Source organism: Morchella sextelata, assembly GCF_020137385.1.
Source record: "Morchella sextelata strain SCLS chromosome Unknown scls_17, whole genome shotgun sequence".
In the NCBI taxonomy this organism is placed as follows: Eukaryota; Fungi; Ascomycota; class Pezizomycetes; order Pezizales; family Morchellaceae; genus Morchella; species Morchella sextelata.
In genome coordinates this window covers 1,282,924-1,304,608 of record NW_025408632.1, presented here as the reverse complement: position 1 = coordinate 1,304,608, position 21,685 = coordinate 1,282,924, and the positions used below count along the sequence as shown (strand labels likewise).

The 21,685-nt window shown below is 46.8% G+C and overlaps 4 protein-coding genes across 4 annotated transcripts; all 4 read left to right on the top strand.

Annotated features, from left to right (window-relative positions):
• Positions 1-2,311: 2,311 nt before the first annotated feature.
• H6S33_004443 (uncharacterized protein) lies at positions 2,312-3,299 on the top strand (the record flags this gene model as incomplete). Its single annotated transcript, XM_044835804.1, has 3 exons — positions 2,312-2,550; positions 2,631-3,022; positions 3,112-3,299. 3 exons carry the CDS (start codon positions 2,312-2,314, stop codon positions 3,297-3,299), a joined length of 819 nt encoding a protein of 272 aa, XP_044691181.1.
• Positions 3,300-7,676: 4,377 nt separating this feature from the next.
• H6S33_004442 (uncharacterized protein) lies at positions 7,677-10,255 on the top strand (the record flags this gene model as incomplete). Its single annotated transcript, XM_044835803.1, has 7 exons — positions 7,677-7,986; positions 8,057-8,218; positions 8,277-8,324; positions 8,431-8,605; positions 8,665-9,070; positions 9,130-9,258; positions 9,317-10,255. 7 exons carry the CDS (start codon positions 7,677-7,679, stop codon positions 10,253-10,255), a joined length of 2,169 nt encoding a protein of 722 aa, XP_044691180.1.
• Positions 10,256-13,094: 2,839 nt separating this feature from the next.
• On the top strand, positions 13,095-13,904 carry H6S33_004441 (uncharacterized protein; the record flags this gene model as incomplete). The annotated part of the gene is made up of 1 exon (XM_044835802.1): positions 13,095-13,904. The coding sequence occupies one exon, from the start codon at positions 13,095-13,097 to the stop codon at positions 13,902-13,904; it is 810 nt and encodes a 269-aa protein (XP_044691179.1).
• Positions 13,905-16,702: 2,798 nt separating this feature from the next.
• Positions 16,703-18,487, top strand: H6S33_004440 (uncharacterized protein; the record flags this gene model as incomplete). The annotated part of the gene is made up of 7 exons (XM_044835801.1): positions 16,703-16,870; positions 16,951-17,076; positions 17,138-17,212; positions 17,291-17,497; positions 17,549-17,834; positions 17,912-18,301; positions 18,375-18,487. 7 exons carry the CDS (start codon positions 16,703-16,705, stop codon positions 18,485-18,487), a joined length of 1,365 nt encoding a protein of 454 aa, XP_044691178.1.
• Positions 18,488-21,685: the final 3,198 nt, after the last annotated feature.

The window sequence follows — 21,685 nt, the reverse complement described above, 5'->3', positions numbered from 1 at the left end:
ATCTCTGCCAATTGAATCCACGGGATCTAGTCCGGAGTTCATCTCCAGGTGGAGAGACAATGATTCGCTGAAATGAGAATTCACCAGACTCAAGTTTCACGTGCCCTTTTGATGATTCTTGTATGTAAAATGGCTTCTTTACGCGCGCAACAATTGATTATGTTTAAGTAGTCATATTGGTATTGTTTTTTTTTCTACAGGCACCATCTTACATACGTATTCTGCCACAGACTCTAGATCTCGAGCTCTGGCTATGGGAAAGTGTGGTTCAGGTGCTACCGTTAATTCTCAAGAAATCCGCTATCTCCGCTTCGTTGAATCTTGATTCCGGGTGAAAAAAAGTGTGTATCTACACGAATCCGCGAATTTTGATACGCCAATTCGCCTTGGTTCGGACTTACCACACACAAATACGGGGATAGTGGATTATTCGAGAATTAACGGTATTCGATCCAAAATTCTTCTTGCACTTTGCACTTTACACTTCTCTGTTTGCATGCCGCCAAATAGCTATTACGGCTGCAGCAGACATGACAAACAGAAAGGACAAGAAGTTTTTCTCCTAAATGTGTAGGCAGGTGTATTATTCTACAGTTACTGCCTCGCAATCGGTGCTGATATCTGCACAGTTAGTGCTGGATTTCTCACCAACATCATCAGTACGGCCGGATGAAAGCCGCGACAGACTGATATGATGGTGATTTTACTCGGGGGAAAGAAAAGGCAAGAATAGCCTCTCCTCTGATTTGTGCTAGTTCTAGAGTAGGGCTCCTTCCTGATCATGAGGCTTACATGGTGCAATTGAGGCCGCCGAATACGGCAATTGCCTATCATGCCATGGTCACGATGGTCTTCAAAGTTCAAACCGGCTCAAGACTCGTACGGGTGTTCAGTTACGCCCGAAAAGAAAAAGTGCACAACAGCATAATTTGAAGTTGCACCTACAACTACAATTAGTTGAACCAGGATCTCTCTCCAGGGGATACGAAGCGAAAAAACACCGTAACAAGCGATTCGAAATTCGAATATCTAGGTATCCAATCCCTGGGAAATAATTTGCAGCTGTCACTGTCACTGCCATTGCCACTGATACTTTAATTCTCTCGCTCGGTTAACACTAGCTGGCGGACATTCCACCACGTAAGTAGAGCATATGTGCATGAGCTATTTATAGCGCTTGATTGCGGCTATCGGACGAAACTAGAACTGTTGGACTCGAACTATGTAGGTACCTACATGTAGAGTACACAGCGGGAAGCGACATAATGCTCTACTCAAAGTGGGGGAGAAAGGAGGAGCTGAAGATTCAATTGTTCGATCCGAGAGGAACATCGATGTGGAGAAGAAATATACTATAGAGGCCATTGGAGTGAAGTGGATGTCGGCATGATCAATTGCAATTGGTTCGCCCCGGTCGAAGTAACAACTATTACTCTACTCTACAATACTCCGGGGCCATCGCGATCGGCCAGGGGCAAAACAAAAGAAAAACACAATCATTTCCGACGTCCATCTCCCACAGTTCAGTTCAGGGCGGGAAATGCGCCTGAGAGTAATTTTATGAGTAGACACGTACCTAAATACGTACATCCATTGTGCGACAGAAACAAGCTTTCCACCGAACCAACCACACATCACAATCAACAGTTGGCAACAAGCAAGGCACACGCACACTCACACACGGAGCCCGATATGCAGGTACAGCACCTACTGTCGCAACCTCCCCTTACACACGAGAAAAGACAATACGAGACGAGACGAGAGACAACATGTACACTGACAGAAGTAGGTACACTCGCAGATCACAGACTATCACTCATCATACCCGCGGTATACCAAGGGTTAGGGTTCATGCAATGCCACCTAACAGTTTTATCCTCGGACGGAGCTAGTTTCATGATGTTCTAATTCCGGCGAGTCCTGCTTCCTTGACAGGATGGGGGTTCTGTATACCTATTCTCGAAAGTTCGCAGCTCTTGGATTTGGCTGTGTGGAGAATTGGTAATCCAGATGGCTCATGGCCGAGATATCCAGCTTCCCTGAAAATGTCGAGTTCTCGTCGGACACGGACATCAGACCAGACCGACATTCTCGGTCGAGAAAGAGGGAAACTATGCAGAGTCGGGGATAGCGATACTGAAAGTCTAACCCCAAGAACTTCAGAAGCTTAGTCCCTATCCGACATCCCCGACGTCATTGTCGCCCCTTCCCCGCATCCATCGCGGTGGATATATAAAAAGCTTGTCTCATACCTACATGTCTTTTCATTGATTCCCCACACTACCAAGTTATTCAGAAAAGAAAAAGAAAAATGTCCAATACGCACTTCCCATACCAGACCATCCTGCTGCTCGGCGCCACCAGCGGCATCGGCTACGCCATGGCAGAGAGGTTCCTCGCCGAAGGCAGGACGGTGATCCTGGTAGGGCGGAGGCAGGCCCGGTTGGAGGAGGTTGCGCAGAAGTGTCAGGACAAGTGCGCAGAGGGGAAGCTGTTCTGGTATACGTTCGACATCACGAAGCTGGATGAGATTGCAAGCTGGGCTGCAAAGTACACCCCCCGCCTCCCCACCCCATCCCCGCGTTTTGTTTGCTTGTTTGCCCCAACTCACCACTAACACCCCCGGGCAGGATCACCGCCTCGCACCCAACCCTCGACGCCCTCTTCCTCAACTCCGGCATCCAGCGCGGCTTCAACTTCTCCAAGCCCGCCGGAGTCGACCTCGCGATGCTCCAGACAGAACTCACAACAAACTACACCGCACACATCCACCTCACGCACGCCTTCCTCCCATTCCTCCTCGCAAAGTCTTCAGAGCAACAGAAGACGGCGCTGATATATGTCACCTCGGGCCTGGCGCTCGTGCCGCTGTCGCGCTGCCCGAACTACTGCGCGACAAAGGCTGCGCTGCACCATTTCGCGATTGCGATGAGAGTCCACTTGGAGGGGACGGGGGTGCAGGTGTTGGAGGTGCTGCCGCCGGCGGTGCAGACGGAGTTGCATGATAAGGAGGTTCAGCCTGGTATGTTTGCATAGTTCTTTCTATTGTGTTTCTTGTCGACCGGAGCCAGGGTCGGGTTGGGGCGGGTTTGCTAACAGTGGTGATGGTAGATATCGAGAACGGAAGAGAGATAGGAATGCCGTTGGCGGACTTTGTGGATGAGACTTGGGCCGGACTGGTGCAGGGGAGTGAGGATGGGGAGTTCCCGATTGGGATGGCGAAGGTGTGGCATCAAGCCATGGAGCCAGTGAGGAGGAATTTTATGAAGAAGCTCCCGCAGGCGCCGGCGGCGGTGTAGAGTGGCCATGGGTGGGTGCTTGCGAATAGGATAGGGCTTCTTGTTCTTGTTACTTGATCATTGGCATGCTGGGATCACGGCTGAATGGGGTGTAATTATTAGTCCATCGGAAACTCTAACTAGAGTTACGATCGTACAAGAATCTAACTACCCAAGACTCTACTCTACTCTACCTACTCTACCTAGCTTCCATTCCATTGAAATCCGGGTTTCCGATGTTTGTAAAACCGCCCGCCAACTGCAGAAAGCTGATGCATACATACATACATACACATTCCTGATCATGATCACCAACACAAGAAATAAAATAAAAAAGACAAAGACCAAGTACCTACGTGGGCTACGCCGCGCCAAAAGACTCAGGATGATGATGATGATGATGAATTCCTCAGTAAGCTTTAAGCGTCTTGCCAACCGAGTAAGAGTAAGAGAAGGTGAGGTAAGAGAGATATGTACCTAGTTGTCATGTAGGTTGGCGGGTGGCTGGAATTCGACAGCTACTCTGGCTAGAGCACATTAGAGCAGAGTGCCCCAAGTATGTACTCTACTTTATCTAGCGAATGATGCTGCACATCATCTTATCTGCTGGCTGCAGAACGCCGGCTGGGACAGTTGAAACGTGAGGTCTCAACTCAAAAGAGTGTGTATATTTAGATATATCCACATCGATACGAGAAGCTAAGGGAAACATTCCCATTCCCAATCGCGCAAAGACCAAAGGAAGGGAATAAAATGGCAGATCGCAAGCTTGTGATCTGGCGTGGCGTGATCTGGTTTTAGTGCCCAAAAATCCCAGGCTGAAGGTTTGAAATGTTCTGTCATTTGCAATTCCAATATAATCTCCTATCGAATTAATCACCCCCCCACAAGTGAGCTCCGACCTCCTTCCATCGTGGAATGCATGCCTTTTTCTTATGATAGTAAGCTGGTCAACACTTAGCTACGCGTATACGTCCTATCCTATCGTGAATTCACATGCAAGTGAGATCAATCGTGTCAAGTAAGATCGACCAGTATATTTCCCTCCCGAGCTAGCTAGCTAGCAGGAAGAAGCGAAGCAGTTGCTACTGCTGCTGCATACCGCAGGAGGAAGGAGTTAGAGAGGCTGGCAACCACCATCTAACTAACCTATCCTACTCTACAAAACATACGAGAATCACCAATTGACCATACGGGCACCTGCGGAAAACACCGGTGTCGGCACTTTAGTGTCGCGCCGAAATACGCTCTTTTTTGCTTTTCAACGCCCCGGTACGTCCTTCCCAAAGTTTTTTTTTTTTAAAGGGGCCGGTCGAGCGACTCTCTTACTTCGATACGTGATCTCCAAGTTGAGTAGGTAGAAGTAAGTCATGTGTATTTTGTTATGGGCGTTCGGCGATCAATGAGGTGCCATTTCCCGCTCTGCAACAGCAACAACACACATGTTCGATGTTCCAGGCCGCCGAAATAAGCTATGAGTGCCTGTTGTGTGCTTTATTACGCGATTGGAGGGTGTGACGGCTGCGGTCAAGCTCATGTCACGTTATAGAGGTTATCCAAAGGCTAGAGCTATATTTTAAGCGCTCCATGATCCATTGCACGATCCTTCGACCGCTGATGTTTCAAAGGGCTGCGATTGGATACATGGATGGATCTGGTGTGAACCTTGCAAGAGAATCTCGGTCCCATTCCCAAGCCCAGATACATACTCTAGAGTACATGAACGTATGTAATGGCGTGCACGCGTAAGCCTCGAGCTCCCAAGGAAAATAGACAGGGCAATTGCAATTGCATATGCTGATGCGTGTGGATAGGGAAACTCAGCATAGTTGCACTTGGAGAGAGGTAATCGTCATTTTGCAATTGCAGATTTGTTTATCCTAAGCCACCACCACCATGCAATTTCTCTACAAATCCCTTTTTTCTTTCGTTTTTTCAAACTCAGCTTTCGGATGCGGGTTGCCTGACTTTGTGCTTTTTTTCTTCCCACTTCTTCCCGCTCCAAATTTGGGATGAAAGCCCCGAAAGGAAAGAAGAAGGAAAGAATCTTGACTATGGCTCGAGAAGCTATGGTGGGTAGGTGTGTAAACTTCGGCGTTTGTAGCCAATTAATCTATAGAAATTGGGAGATCTACTCCCATAATGGTACTAGCGCCTAGCCTAACGGTGGAATTTTCTCTAATTCCCATACAAAAAAGGTTCCTCTGAAGTTGACACACCCACCCCCTATGCCTTCTCGCGCCATAGTGAGTTGTGTGTGTACCCATCCATCAATATGGGAGAAAGGGTACTAGCCAGCCATATTAACATGTCATATTAATACCGAAGGTCCTATTGGTGACGACATGGAAAAGTACCAGTACTCGTAAGGAAGTCGGTTGATGCCGTTACTTGGCAGAGGAAGATCTTTCAAGGTGGTTGGTGGTTGGTGAATTTGATGTTTATAACCAAGTGTTCCAGACTATTCAGGATTAGTAACCGGCGGTGTCGGTTGAGTTTGTTAGTTTTCCCGGGTACCTTGCCGTAAGAAGGGTGAAAAAGGGCCGATCAACGATAGGAGTGGAGTACCTACTCGACCAAGGTACATGTACCTACATGACCACATAACGGTATCCAGGGTGCTTGAAGAAAGTTGTGGGGCAGGAACGTCACTCGGCAAGCCAGCACGGATGACACCGAGGAGTAGAGTACTTTACTGCAACCCGGGAAAATCGATGTCAAATTAACCTGCCAGGAACATGATATGTATTCACTGAAACTACCATTCGCGCCAAGAGGCACTTATAACAAGCACAAATCTGTACACACACCCCGATCGAGTGGCACAGAGCGGACGGAACTCCCTCCATGTGTAGAATAGTTAGAGTACAACCCCACCAATTGATCGACTATCACCGCCATTTGTTATTTATACTCTGTTTTAGAGTATGTCTACTCTACGTGGGTACCGTGGTACCGGTGACCCCTTTTTGCCTGTCCATATCCATTAATCTTTTTAAACTTCAGTTCAAAAACTGTTGTACAACATGCACAACAACATAGGGAGCTACAAATACCTAGAGTACCGGGTGTGCACGTTAAATACCGAGACGCCTTGAAGGATTGGTTGATTTTGTATTGGAACCGCCCATGGTAACCAAAAGCAGCCAATGAATTTTGGCCTTGGCCTCAAAATTTATATGGTGGAAAAAAATACCGAGACGTTTTATCTATCTTCACTTAAAAATTCAAATATTTTCCTAAAAATACAAAAAAATAACCACTGAATAGCCCTTGCTTACAGGTTCACCTGAGTACTGATTCGAAGTTATCAAAGAAGTTTTGGTGAAGTTCGAAAAGAACATGAGTAGAAAAGAGGTTGAGGAGGTTGCGTTGCAAAAGCTGCGGGGTAGACTGTCCAAATACCTGCTTGGCTGCCAAGTGTCATTTTAATTATATCAGCCCAATCAGATTCCTTTACAAACCCTCACTTTTTAAAATTCCCCAAAAAGGGGTTCTCAGTACTTACCCTCAACCCCCGGTACATCGGAGCCACCGCGGTGACATGGAGTAACCCCCGGGGTAAGCACCTACTTTACTCTGGTTAGAGTAGAGGGTCGATGCCAAGCCCTAGGTAATGCCAGTCAACGTCTCGCCAAGACCCTTATTTTTTTTAGGTACTAGTACGTGGAGACGACTTTTGATACCGGATTATGAACAACTCACTCAACGTAAGCTAGAGTCTAGAATATGGGTGCTTTCTCATCCACACATCATTCATAACTTATGAAAATTATCAAAGTGGATATCCACTTTAATTTTCATCTTTTAATCGACTCTTCCGTGTCAGGCCTTCTATGGTATTACAAACCTTGATAGCTAGGAGATCCGTACTAAAGTCTTGGAAAGTATATAATTATCTTACCTATATACATTCTTTTTTCCCCCCCCTTACGCACAGAACAGGGAACAAATTAGTTCGGTAGCAAATAAGGTAACAGGGCTGAGAAATGCCAAGCGGATGATTACAGCACCTGGAATTCTAGACAAGTGCATACACCCTATCAATCGATGTTTTCAATTTAGGCCATGGCCGCTAGAATAATCCGCAGTAAAAACATCTCAAAAGTAAGCCCATAAGCCTGGGCTGTATTAATCCTGCCTAAGCTGAGAAATGTATTTGCACTCATTAGTTGACTCGTGATTCTGTACGTACTCTACGAGCCAACCTACCAACCTACGCTAGGTGCACTGAACCCCGCTGGACCAGAACTAGTCTCCCCCCATTGTCTCACTCACCCAATCAGGTGTAAGGTGAATTAAGGTAACAATATATATAAACCCACGGCTCACCTCACCTCTGCTCCCTCACCCACCTTTCTTGCTTCACAGCAGTTTGATTTTGCACATCAATTCACAATGAAGCATTCAATCATTACCTACACCTTGCTCAATGCGCTGCTTGCCCATGCGGCTTGCCCCTTCATGGACGGCGGTGCAGGCTTGAAGAAGCGTGACAATGAAGGAGATCGTCTTCCAGGTGACGATGGCTTCCTCGATCAATTCGTGGTCGACGATACGGATGTCTACACCACCACCGATTTTGGCACTCCCGTTTCGGACCGACGCTCATTGAAGGCTGGCGAGAGAGGACCGGCTCTCTTGGAAGATTTTGTTCTAAGGACCAAGATCACAAGATTCGACCATGAGCGTGTTCCTGAGCGTGCAGGTAATGACGATCCAGCCTACTGATAATTCAATCCCTTATTTGTAGTTGTCCTACTCACACTATGGTTTAGTCCACGCTCGTGGTGCTGGTGCACACGGATACTTCGAGTCCTATGCCGACTGGTCCAACGTCACTGCCGCGTCGTTCTTGGGAAAAGAGGGAAAGCAAACCCCGATTTTCTTGAGGTTTTCAACAGTTGCCGGATCTCGCGGTAGTGCGGATACTGTGAGAGGTATGTGTAATCCTAGCGTCTTGACCTCCTTGCGTCCAGATACTAATTGTACAAACAGATGTCCATGGATTTGCGCTGCGTTTCTACACTGACGCAGGGAATTATGGTTTGTACCCCATATATTCCCTTACCTTTCCTCCTTGAATTAACCCTATCAAACAAAGATTGTTTTTCGTGGGTGATCGCCAGTAACTAATGTATATCCCTCCCAGACATTGTCGGCAACAATATCCCTGTCTTCTTCCTTCAGGATGCCATGCAATTCCCCGATCTTATCCACGCTGTGAAGCCGCAGCCCAACAACGAGATTCCACAGGCAGCCACAGCTCACGACACGGCATGGGATTTCTTCAGTCAGAATCCGTCCACTATGCATACTCTCATGTGGTAAGTTTACTCAAAAAATCTATTATGTCTCATCGGGTGACTAATTATTTGTTATTCAGGGCACTCTCCGGCCACGGTATCCCGCGCTCCTTCCGCCATATGGATGGGTTCGGAGTTCACACCTTCCGTTTCGTCAATGATGACGGTGAATCCAAGCTCGTCAAGTACCATTTCAAGACCAAGCAAGGTCTCGCATCACTCGTGTGGTCGGAAGCTCTAGTTCTTAATGGCCAGAACCCCGACTACCACCGTGAAGATCTCTTCAAGGCCATTGAGTCCGAGAACTACCCGGAATGGGAAGTTGGTGTGCAGATCATGGACGAGAGTGATGTTTTGAGATTTGGCTTTGATTTATTGGACCCGACTAAGATTGTGCCAGTCGAGCTGGTGCCGATTACGCCAATTGGAAAGATTGTCTTGAACAGGAACACAATGAACTACTTTGCGGAGACTGAGCAGGCTATGGTACACTTTCTGCGCTCCCTGTATCTTTTCTTGAAGAGTTAATAGCTAACTGGTATCAGTTCTGTCCTGGTCATGTTGTCCGTGGTATTGATTTCAGCGATGACCCACTCCTTCAAGGACGTCTCTTCTCGTATGTTGATACTCAGCTCAACCGTAACGGTGGTCCCAACTTTGAGCAGCTCCCGATTGTAAGTAGCAAAAATTACTGTTATTGGCGGGAGATTAGTACTAACTTCCAACTTACAGAACCGTCCCCATGTCCCTGTCCACAACAACAACCGTGACGGCGCCGGGCAGATGATGATCCCCTTCAACAAGATTGCCTACAGCGTAAACAGCCTTAACAACGGTTCCCCCAAGGAGGCCAACCAGACGGACGGTAACGGCTTTTTCTCCGCCCCCGCTCGCCGCATTGTTGACGCCGCCTACGTCCGTGACATCTCTCCTACTTTCCTTGACTACTGGACCCAGCCCCGTCTCCTCTTCAATTCCCTTTTACCCGCCGAGCAGCAGCAAGTTGTCAACGCCGCCCGATTTGAGCTCTCAAAGATCACATCCATGGCAGTCCGCGAAGCTGCAATTGCTCAATTTAACAGGATTTCAAACGACCTCGCCAAGCGTGTCGCCATGGCTATTGGAGTTGCTGCGCCGGAGCCTGACTCAAAGTACTACCACGACAACACGACATCCGGTGTCTCTGTATTCTCTGAGCCCCTTCCTACCATTGCTACCCTTGTGGTCGGTATTCTCGCCAGCACATCCAGCTCTGCCTCGATTGCTCAAGCTGAGGCTATCGCTGCGGTATTCAAGGAGAAGGGCGCAAACCCGGTCATCATCGGAGAGGTCATTCAGGAGGGCATCGACCAGACTTACTCAGCATCTGATGCTGTACTTTTCGATGGTATCATCGTCGTTGATGGAACTCAGGATCTCTTTGCACCTTCCTCCAAGGCGTCAAGTTTGTACCCGGCTCAGCGCCCAGCTTCCATCGTCCGTGATGCGTTCCTGTACGGAAAGCCGGTTGGTGTGATTGGTACTGCTAGCGAGGCTTTTAAGGTGAATTCGATTGAGAAGCAGGATGGTGTATATGTGAATAATGCGAACTCCTCTGCACAGAGTATTGCAGATGAGTTTGAGGAGGGTCTCAAGACTTTCAAGTTCTTGGGAAGGTTCGCTATGGACTAAGTCCCAGTTTAGGCCGGTTTTTCTTTTCTTGTACTCATAATGGCTTTTTTTTTGTGCACGAGTAGATGATGGATTTCGCTTTTTTTTCTTTCCTTGTTCTGTAGAATAATTAATTCTTAACGATAACTTATCTAATTTATTCATGCATGTACTCGATGAATAAAATCAATTATCAATCAATCAACCTAATTTGTCACCGAAAGGTTGCATGTGTAGAACGAACAAATCCATAAACCAACCAACAATCAATCAATCAATCAAATTTGTTCATGAATGATCACTCGGTTTCGAATTGCACAGCTTTAAGCCAAGCCCTGTCAGGGTGGCTACTGATAGCAAGGTGTGGCTAAACCCTGGCTCGTTATGCAGGGATTCGGTTCGTTCCAGAACTACGAAGTAGAATCAGCGCTGGGAAGAAACAACTTTAATTCGAACGGCCCTACCTTTGTGATTCACCCTTCAATGTCGTTACCCTTTGATACATGCAGTTGTGTTGTGTCAATGGCCCGACTTGTTGAGAGCAGCCCACATATCGTGAACAGCGAACTGAATTCCCGCAAATTCCTCTGGTCGGTTCTGCTGCTTGGAGAAAGAAGGTCTATATTCCACTCAAGAATTGAGAATATGGATGAACTAGACCGTGTATCTAGGGCACTTAGTTGAATATCTAGCTTATCTATAAGGACGTCGATAGATGCTGAAACATGCCTTAGTCAACAGTCTCATGCTCAGTCAACCTGCTACACACCTTGCACCGAAGGTAAACAGGCGAGCATGGGGACGTACGGGCCGGTCCATTTTCACCCACTCTTTGTGATGGCGAGATGCCTAGAGGCTCCGCTGTTGCTGTCGGGATACCTTAGTTTGATAGATGATGAGCTTTCATCCTCTCGATGCTGAAAGTCAACGCCGTGATGGATGGATCCATGCACCAAATCAGCATCAAGCTCGAGGTGGAATATAAAACACGATTTGGTTGGTGTAGGAGAACGAGGCTGAAACCGTTCTAGAGCAGGTAGATGCTACCGGGGGAGTGTCGTTTCGATTCAGACTACGTACTCCAGGCATCCTTTGTGAACTCTACATGTAGTCTCTAGCCTGGCCACCTCTCTTTACCGCTAGCGCCGTCCTTGTGCCATAACATTTCCGGTACGGAAAGAAGAGCAATTCACGACGGAAGGCAGCCTTGCCACTTTTCAATCTTGGCCGTTTATTACAGCGACTGAGAAGCTACAATTCCATGGTGTTAGGAACGTATCTCGCACTGAGTGATCATGAGCAGATATGTATATCTCCCTTTTTTGTGGGCCATGATCAGGCTACATACAACATGCTACAATAGACAGTCTTGTATCTGTGAATTAGATGTCACCCCACCATATACAATCAAGGGTCTCACAAAGTGGGATGTGTGCGTTATTTTGGTAGCCTGATGAAGCTATCCACGGGTACGCTATTAAGAATCCGGTTTTGATCTACAGAATACCAAAGCTTCTGTGATGCCGAATGCACCCGAGGTCGGAGTTTTAGAGTGGTCCCGTCTATGGTAAAGAAGCTAGAATTACATAGAAATCTTTTCACTTTCATCCCGGGCGTCATATCATCATGCAATCCATTGAATTTGGGTCTCTTGCTCGGAAGGAAGGTTTAGATAGAGGCTGAATACCATGGTTACCCGCTGCTGCAATTCTACCGTTATATCGGGTTTTTAGGGACGCACGCAGAAAGATGAAGCTGCGTAAATAAAACCCGGGCCCATGCCAGGTCCCATTGGAAATAAAATATCTACATATTTTAACCGCTGCCAGGAAACCGTTGCGTTTCGGAAGGGGAGAGGGGAAAGACGGAGTTGGGGTATGTGAAACAAGACTGACAGACATGACAGCGAGATGATGGAAGCTAGAATTTAGATGATATAATGTAATGAGCTTTGATGTCATAGCATGAAATTGTTTCCAGATCTAGATATATTTGTTGCGTTGAAGCAGAGAAAGAGATAGAGAGAAAGAGAGAGCTGGATTGAGGTTAGGTGAAGCATGTAGCCACGCGACGCGGCTCTCTTCCCTCATTTTTTTGCTTGACTTGACCACCTCACTTGAGTTCCAACGGTGCAGGGGGGTTTCTGATTTTCACCACCTCATCTCTATCAGCTTCACCCGTTTCGTTGAATAACGCGTACGTAGAAGCAGAGAAAAAAAAAGAGAGAAGCAGCAGCAAAATAATCTGCAGCATCTATCACCCCTATCCCTTATTCTTATTTGATCAACCTCTTCTTCTTCCACCGTTCGAAGTTGAACCGCATACCTACATCCCAACCAGCTACCAAGTAACTGTAAGTCTTTTTTTGATTTTCAGACTGAAATCCTTGCACACAGCAGACAACTCACTGCAAAGAAATCAAGAAGAACACGCAGCCTTAGCAGAGCATAGCAAACGCTGCAGGAACCACTTTTTTTTTCATCTCCAGCTCCCCGAGATTTCCCTACTGGGCTTTATAAGAAAAGAAAAAAACCCTTCCACAAACTCAACCCTTGGCCACACGCTATTGTTACTTGAAATTACTTACATACACACCACCCCTCCATTACTTCTTCCTCTACACACAACAACCCCACAACCAAACACTCACTTCACTTCTATCCTATCCCAAGTCTTCCACTCTTAAAGCACCACACATTTCTGTTTGCCTGTCTGTATTGTACTGTCTTCCCGCGTACGTACATACATACTTACATACACTCACATATACTCCCCACGTAACATACATCATCTCTTCCCATAAGATCTTTCTTTCTACGATCGATCGATCTTAATACGTCTGCCCCCTCATAGCATAAAAATGTCTTCAAACCCCATCTCCGCCCCTGCACCTACCCCTGCCCCATCCTACCGTTCAAAGAAGAAGCTCCGCATGGAATCTCATTACTTCAACACTACCCTCCTCCATAAGAAATCATCCCCCACTCCCGCCACTGATAGAAAAACTACTATCACACCTGCCATTACTACTTCCATCGAGGAAGATGAAATTAAGTATCCTACAACCAAATACAAAACAAACAGCAAGAACTGGTTCGTTTATGCCTTCGGTATCGGATCTGATACCGGCCCCTCTCAACTTTCTGATGGTGGCCGTCCAGCTCATTATGGCATCACTTCTTCCATCACTTCCGAATCGGAGGTGCCTAGGACTTGGCAAGGTCTTTTGGATATTTCCAGCCATTATCATAGCGATAATAAAGTCTCACATCAGGCCAGATGCGGCTTGATTTATGCACCTGCTCCTGAACCGCAAAATATCGCTTTATCAATCTCAAAAAAGAGGTTAATCCCCGACGATTTCGTCACCGATTACGACCAGCGCCGTGAAAAGGCCCGGGCCCGTATCGACGCTGACTGGGAGTTTGGAAGGGCTGTGGCTAGAAAACAGCTTATTCCAAAGTCAAAAAACAAGCCTGCCGTTCCGAAAAAGGTCGTGGAGACCAGAAAGAGCGGGAGAATTATGGGAAGGGCGGAGTCGACTGCGACTACTACTACTACTACAACAACAACTTCAAAGCCTTCCGGAAAGGAAATGTTTGGATCCAGTGGAATGGTCATCTTGAGGATGAATGTTGTGACTGTTGGAGAGGCTGGCGACTCGGATTGATTCACCCTGAATATCGGAATATTTCCTTCTTATTCAGATAATGGGTGCAGAAGTGGCGTATAGATATATACGTCTACTTACTGAGTACACCTAGGTTTTACTTCTTTTTTTTTTTCAAAAGCACCACAGGCTAAGAACCCTTGTTTATAAGGTGATTCTAGTTTTTTATATCCTATCTTCTTTTTTATTTTACACGATTTTGGAAATCTGCATCTTTAACGCACTTTGTAATTCTTTTTTCTTTCTTCTTTTAACTTTTCCTCTTCTCCTATATTATTGGTTTTTTCTTTATCAATTGGGGGTTTTTTTTTTCTTTTCATGGGTTTTTCTTTTAATTCTTTCCATTGATTGCATGGCTACTACCATCTACCTCCCCTCCTAGCTGGGGTTTCTTAGGGTTTCCTACTACTTTTGTCATGCTATCTGGGGGCATAAATTTCACAACTAGAAGGGGAGCACAACAACATCGGGGCTGGAAAGGCCAGGCGGGGTATCTATAAAAGGAGTTTTGTTTTTATTTGTTATCGATTGGGAGAAGGGACGGGTTAGGAGTTATTGTTTTTCATTTCTTTTTTTTTTTTATTTTCTTTTGAGAATCGAGATGGTATATTTTTATTGGTACGAATGTACGATTTTCGTATAACCATCCTGCTGAACAAAACCTCAACCTGTTGAATCTCCAAATACAGGTGGGTGAATGTAGTATAGTTGCCGTCACAACTACCTAATTACTCACCTAGCTAGCTACTAGGCCTAGGTATTCAATCTTTTTTTCGAGACACAAGACGTCACCAGTTGTGAGGATCCAGATAGGGCAAATTATAACGCCCATCACGATGAATCACATGGCAGGCCTCGTTACTAAGCTGCCTGGACATGAGTATGCAAAAAGGCCACCACTGAGGTTCCCAAACCCATCCAAGAAAAAGGGCATCCAACCACGACGCAAGAACCACGATCCACCCCAATCCGGCAACGTCGTCATAGCTTCGCACTAAGCAAGGCTAACTACATACACTACCACAACATAAAACCCTAACCCAATCACCGACACCCCTTGCATGCGCTAGCTAGGAGGGAAAAAAAGGCGCGGCCGGCCTCGGGATGTTCCGCGGCATGGCGGCTCGTTCGGTGGGGACTCATGGGGTGTCACTCGGTGGGAATGTTACTAACAAGCTTTTCTGTCCACGGTATGTATACTTGAGAGCGGAGGAAAGGGGGTTATATATGTTTGTGAGTCTTGGTGGGAGTGAAGTGGATGTGGAAGTGGAAGAGGAAGTGCAGATGTTCAGTGACCTCTGGATGGGAGTGCAGGTGTAAATATATAGAATTAAACAGAAAACTACACACTTAAATGTAAGGCCCAGCGAAGTCAGCTGCGTTGTTGCATATCATACTTACTGGCTTCTTGGCCAGATGGATGGCGCAACAGTGGTGGTGGTGGTATTCTAGAACACAACACCCACTGATCTCCCTCTCTATGTACTGTCAGGGGTACTGGGGATCCGGCACCAGGTTGTCCGCGGATCCGGCCAAGGCCGAACATCTGCGACCACTCATCCTCACTTCTCCTCGAAAAATGAACCACCGCATTCCTCACCACCGCATTCCTCACCGAATTAAGGTATCTATTGGTGGCTGATAAGGCAGCAGCAGCGAGAGAGGGGTTTATGAATACTTTTTGCTATTGGAGGAGGTTCTTGCTCGATTACGTGTTTATTCCCCGCAAGCTGTAGAATTCTTGGTCATGCATGCGCGCCCAATAACGTGCGAAGTCGAAATATCGATGGGGACGACGATGATATTAAACACGACGGTAATTGTTTTTTTTGCATTTCAATGATGTTGACTTGGATCCGGGAGTTGCTAGTAGTTGGGTAAGTGATTGTGTGAAGGCGTCGAGGACTCGGAGTAAAAGTGTTTAGAGAATTCGATCTAAACCTCATCTGTTTATGCCCTATAAATAAATGCTATAGTTTTCTTACTGCCGAGACTGTGGAGGGGCGCAAAATAGTGGTACGATTGAGGACACAAAGAATCACTCGGATTTTTTGCGATGGATTGTGTTTTTTTCAGCCGGGTTAGCTACCTAGCTAGCCAGAAACGGGTTTGTTTGTGTCTCGTATTTTGAGACTCGTACCGATTCAACAAGTGCAGATTGCAAAAGAATTGGAGGGTGTAGGTATGCTACATGTATGTACAGCAACCCTTACCCGCATGAGGCATTATTAGCTACTGGCTATGTTTGTAAAATTTTTCTTGTCAGATGGCCCAAATAAGGCGTGGAATAGTAGATTTCAGGCTTGTAATAATCTGTCGATGCGATGTTTTTAGATCCAAAGACAGACCATGTAATGTAGCTAGCATTCCATGTAACCATGGCAAAGCAAGCTACATACAACGACGTCCCAGAGATAAGGAAACAAACATATGTAGTGATCACTCATCAAATGCCCTTTAATCCTTGGCACTTTCAAACACATAGGCCATGACGGAACCTGCCGCGGTCATTGGCCCCGAGTTACTAAACCTAATCGACAACAGACATCACATCAATCATATTGGACATCAGATCTTCACCATAGTAAGCATTAATCATGCCTGCCTCTGCTGAACCCCTCTTTTCCCTTTCCTTTTTTTTTCTCCGGAGAGGAAGAGAGAGGTTTAAAAGGCAAGCTTCTTAGCTAGCTGGGACACCAAGAGATCCAAGCACTTCGAAATACTAAACCAGACAAGAAAAAGCCCAAGCAAAGCCCAAGCAAAGCCCAAGCAAAGCCCAAGCAAAAACACCAAACAATATGACAACCCCAAGCGCTACCATTCCCACAGAGACAGAATTGCCAGCGGGGGTTCCGGCGACCGCGTCTGTGCCTCCTGCCGGAGCGCTCACGGTGCTCGTCATCGGCGCTGGAGTCGGCGGACTGTCGGCTGCTATCGCGTTGAGGAAGGCGGGGCATATTGTCCATGTACGATTGATTGAGTTCATTCTTTTCCGGGATTCATCTGTAGCGGCCTGGAATATGGCTAATTGAGTTGAGTTGAGTAGCTGTATGAGAAGTCGGCATTTGCGAACGAGGTTGGCGCGGCGATCCATGTGGGGCCGAACGCATCTAGAGTTCTAGGGTCGTTTGGATACTCGGAGGAGAGGATGAGTGGAGTGGAGTGCTCGTTTGTATGGAGTCTCGAGACCTGACTTTCATTGATGAATTAAAGCTGATATGACGGCATTGTAGTCGGTGATGCTTGACGGAAGCGGGAAAACAGTATTCACGATGGACAACACCGATGCGAAGAAATCCCACGGATCTGTGAGAAGCCCTTCCTCACTACAATTACTGTAGTAGAATGTATGGTATCGGAAATTTACTGACACCATCTCACTATAGCCATGGTATCTGTCCCACCGTGTCGACCTGCACAGTGAGCTCAAGCACCTTGCGCTCTCCCCCGATACCTCCCCGCACCCCCCCTGCATCCTGCATCTCTCCACCCTCGTCACCGGCGTCGACGCCGAAGCCGGCACAATCACCCACACCGGTCCCTCCACCATCCCGTCCAAAGGCGACCTCATTGTCGGCGCCGACGGCATCAACGTACTGCCCCAATCATCCTCACCTACCGTTTAAATAACTAACATCTCGTAGTCCAAAATCCGCCAACTAGTCTTCCCCGACACCACCCCCGCAGTGCCAACCGGCTTCTCCGCCTTCCGCTTCGTGATCCCAACCGCGAAGCTCCGGACCGACCCGGAAACAGCACAGTTCGGTACGCCCGATCGTGACGGCGGGGAGAAGTGGGCGATGAAGATTGCGTTCGAGAAGGATCGCAGGATCGTCATGTACCCGTGCCGTAATGGGGAGCTGATGAACTTTGTGTGCATCCACCCCGACGAGTTCAGGGACGGAGAAAAAACGGATCAGGCTGAGGGATGTGAGTGGCTTGTTTATCCAGCTTACTTGTTTTATTGTCATACTGAAGCACTTGTATTGACTGACTGGCCGTGGTAGACTCATGGAACACCCCCACTAACATCCTCTCACTTACGTCCGTCTACACGGACTACGCAAAGTGCTTCCAGCGCATCTTCACCCACCTCTCGGAGGGCGACGTGACACTGTGGCAGCTCCGAACACTCCCGCCGCTGCCAACATGGATTAAGGGCCGTCTCGCGCTGCTCGGCGACGCATGCCACCCCATGATGCCGCATCTCGGACAGGGCGGCGGGCAGTCCATCGAGGATGGCGCAGCCCTCGGTATCTTGTTCCCGCTTGGGGCCAGGTCGGAGAGCGTCGAGGCGAGGTTGAAGGTCTATCAGCATGTTAGGAAGGAGAGGGCGGAGACGGTGCAGGACTTTTCGAGGAAGTTGGGAATGGCGAGGAAGGGAATGGGATATTCTGGTAAGTCTCTTGAGCTTTGATTTTGCCTTTGGGTCGCTGTCTGTGTGGGTCGGGGCTGATTGTGAGGATGTAGCGGCGGAGGTGCACCAGTATATCTTCTCCCATAGGGTGGAGGAGTATGCGAAGCAGAGCATGTCGGCGATCTTCATCCCGCCCAATGGCGCGGTAGATTACGGTGTCTTGTAGGTTTTGCGTTAGTGGGAATGGGAATGGGAATGGGACTGGGACTGGGAATGGGACTGGGAATGGGCAGGGTGTTTAGGTGCTGGGGAATATGCGCTTTTTGTGTAGACTGGGACTATCTTTTTTGAACGGGGTTTTTTATGTTGATTATTGTTTTCGAAAGGAATGTTTATTATGGCCCCATATATCAATGATGTAAAATGATCTAGAGGATTGGAGGGTTGTCGTGAGGTGGTTCGTTGTGACCAAGGTAGTACTGGTGATACATATTTATTCCCAGCACTATAATATGATGAGAACATAGTTGTTTTCAGAGATGATCTTTGTGAAACAAAACTACCCAGTATGAAATTACAGGTAGTTTGGAACAACGTACCCGTTCAAACTAGATAATAAAACGTTTAACAATGCAACTGTTAACAACATCTACCACTGCAATGATTTCCCACGATTAACAATACTTACTCCAGTATCACTTCCATCCTTCTTTTCGTAGGTCATGGTCATCTCTGGAGCCTGGCATAGATGCCCCCTAGGCCCTAGGACCAATTGAATCCTACTTCCCAACTACGAAGGCGAGCAAGTGGTCCCAACCACATATCCCAGGCTTGACAGCTTTCATCGAACACTGGAAAAGCTCATGTGGGTCTTTCATAGAGCTTTTGTTTAGCTGTCCGAGCTCACCAATGCAGAGTAAAGCTGCGTAAGAAGCTGTCCATCGAGATGGGAATCTGTAACTCTATAAGACCATCATAGACAGTTATGCTCTCAACCCCGACGTCTTGGGGTGCACTGGCTGGACATACGTGGTGGACTTTCTGATGCGGGTAAATTAATGGAGGATGAGAGACTCTGATGCTTCAGCCCAACGGAAACAATCAACTGTCTTTGCTCTGCTCTGCTCATGAGTCGGGGGAAGCTTCCACGCTGACCCAAAGTTACTGATGCTACCCGGACCAAAAGGCTTTCCTCGATGGATAGCTTTCCGCAAGAGACCAAACTACCAAAGTCCTCTCAATAGATCTAGAGGGAACTCTCGCCCCAGGCAGCGCACCACAGCAAACCGTCTAGCTACAACTGTCAAATCATTAGAAAGTCCGCCCGTCCTGCTGTTTCTCGCTGTTTCTAACAAGGGGAAGGGACATCACATAAATATCAAAATACTCTCCATAACCAAGAACTCCCTAACGAGGTATACCAAAGACAAGAAGTGCTAATATAAATTAACCACGTGTAACGGATGACAGCATCTACAGCCACAATCTCACCTCTATAAAGCAGCTTACTTATCGATCCAGATCTGCAACACAACAATCATTACCGCACCCCTAACCCTCACATGCAAGATCGATATCCTGCAGCTCAGTTGTTTCTGACGGCGCCGTTTCCCATTGGCGCGGACAGTTTTGGCGGGTTGCAGGAACGTTGTTTTTGCATTACGCAGGACCGGCCAGAGCTTTTTTCGGTACATCTTCACCCGGTAAATAAAAAAAATAAAAAATGCCACGCGGTATGAGATATGCCAAGCTGGCTGGCCAAGGCCAATGAAGGAGAATTGATCATTGACACCTAACACTGCCGGATCCGGATGGTCTTTTGTGACCCGCGACCAAACATAATTATTTGGCAATTGGCATATACTTGACATAGAGAGGGTTAAGAATGTTGTTGAATACATGTATCCCTCTATGGCTTGGTATGGAGGCCATACTATCCCATCGTCTGTCAGTGAAATGCTGATCCCCAGAAAAAAAAGCAAGTTTTGTGTGGCTTTACTAACAGATCTTGCTATCTCTCTCTTATCAAATAATAGATCTCCCATACAAATTTAATTCCTCTATTATAGGGGGGTCAGCATTGACGGACCATGGGATAGAGAAAACTATCGTATAAACTTAACCCTCTTTACTTCCGTATAAGTGGGGGATGTGAATCAAAAAGCACGGCACCCATACAAACCCTCGTAGGGGATATATTATTTAATGTTGCTTTCGGTTAGTCTCCCTCATTTATCTGCACTGATAATCGGACGATATAGGTACCCTGAACAGGCATGATTGATACGAATCATGATTGTATTCAAAAAAGATCAAAAGAAAGTAACACAAAACACAATCCCAAAAGTCCAAGCTAGGCGGGATTAAACTACCCTCTTTCCATGGGGAGCTCGAGCCACCCACCCAAGTAACATGGCGGCTGGGTAGCTTTTGTACCCCGTGTAATTTGACAGTTTGAGCTTGGCAGCTCGCAGGGTTAGGTATGTGGTATCCCTTTCGTCTGGCAAGCTGACCACCCTATAATGGGGGAATGAAATTTATATGGAAGATCTATTATTTAGTAAGAGAGATAAGAGGATCTGTTAGTAAAGCCACACAAAAAAATTGTTTTTTGGGGGGGTGGTCAGCATTTGTTGCGCCCAGACGAAGAGATAATCTAAAATCCAAATGAATATACTTGCAGGGCTGCGAAATTGTTTTTATTCTCCAAGATCTTGATTAATAACTAGCTCTAAATTCGGGTCGAGATCAAAATTGCCACTTGTGGGTATATTTTATAACCAATTTTCCGACGTAAAGACACCAGCAACTACATATTTGTATGTACGGCTCCCGTAATGAGTATTATTGATTACGACATGTAACTCGATACAAATATAGACATTATCCATAGATATCTCCTGCTCCATTCCCAAACGCCAACATAGAGGGCCTACTTTAGTAACCACTACTATGTACTTCGTCAAGCCATATTTGGAACATGAGGCATCACTCGGCTCATCATCACACATCATTATTCATCACCACTCATCACCCGCACACACATCAACACCGAGGACTGCAGCAGATGTTCAATACGATGGACTGGGGCATGTCTAGCTATTAAGTAGCTCCACCAACCAACTACTCGGTAGGTAGGTATTGATATTAACATAACCAACCCCCAACCCCCAACCCCCAACCCCCGACTCCCCTCCCATGTAGTCCCTTAGCTTAGGTCTATAAAGACACCCATCTAGCTACATCATGTAATACCGCACTGTAGCTGAAACCGTAAGACACTGTAGTTTTAGTGTAAACACCCTATAAAAAGGTATAAGAAATATAAAAAAAAGAAACCCTCAAAACACCCATAACACAAAAACACAAGAACGCAGTAAGAAACCCCATTAATATAAAAAAAAAAAAAAAACCAACAACCTAT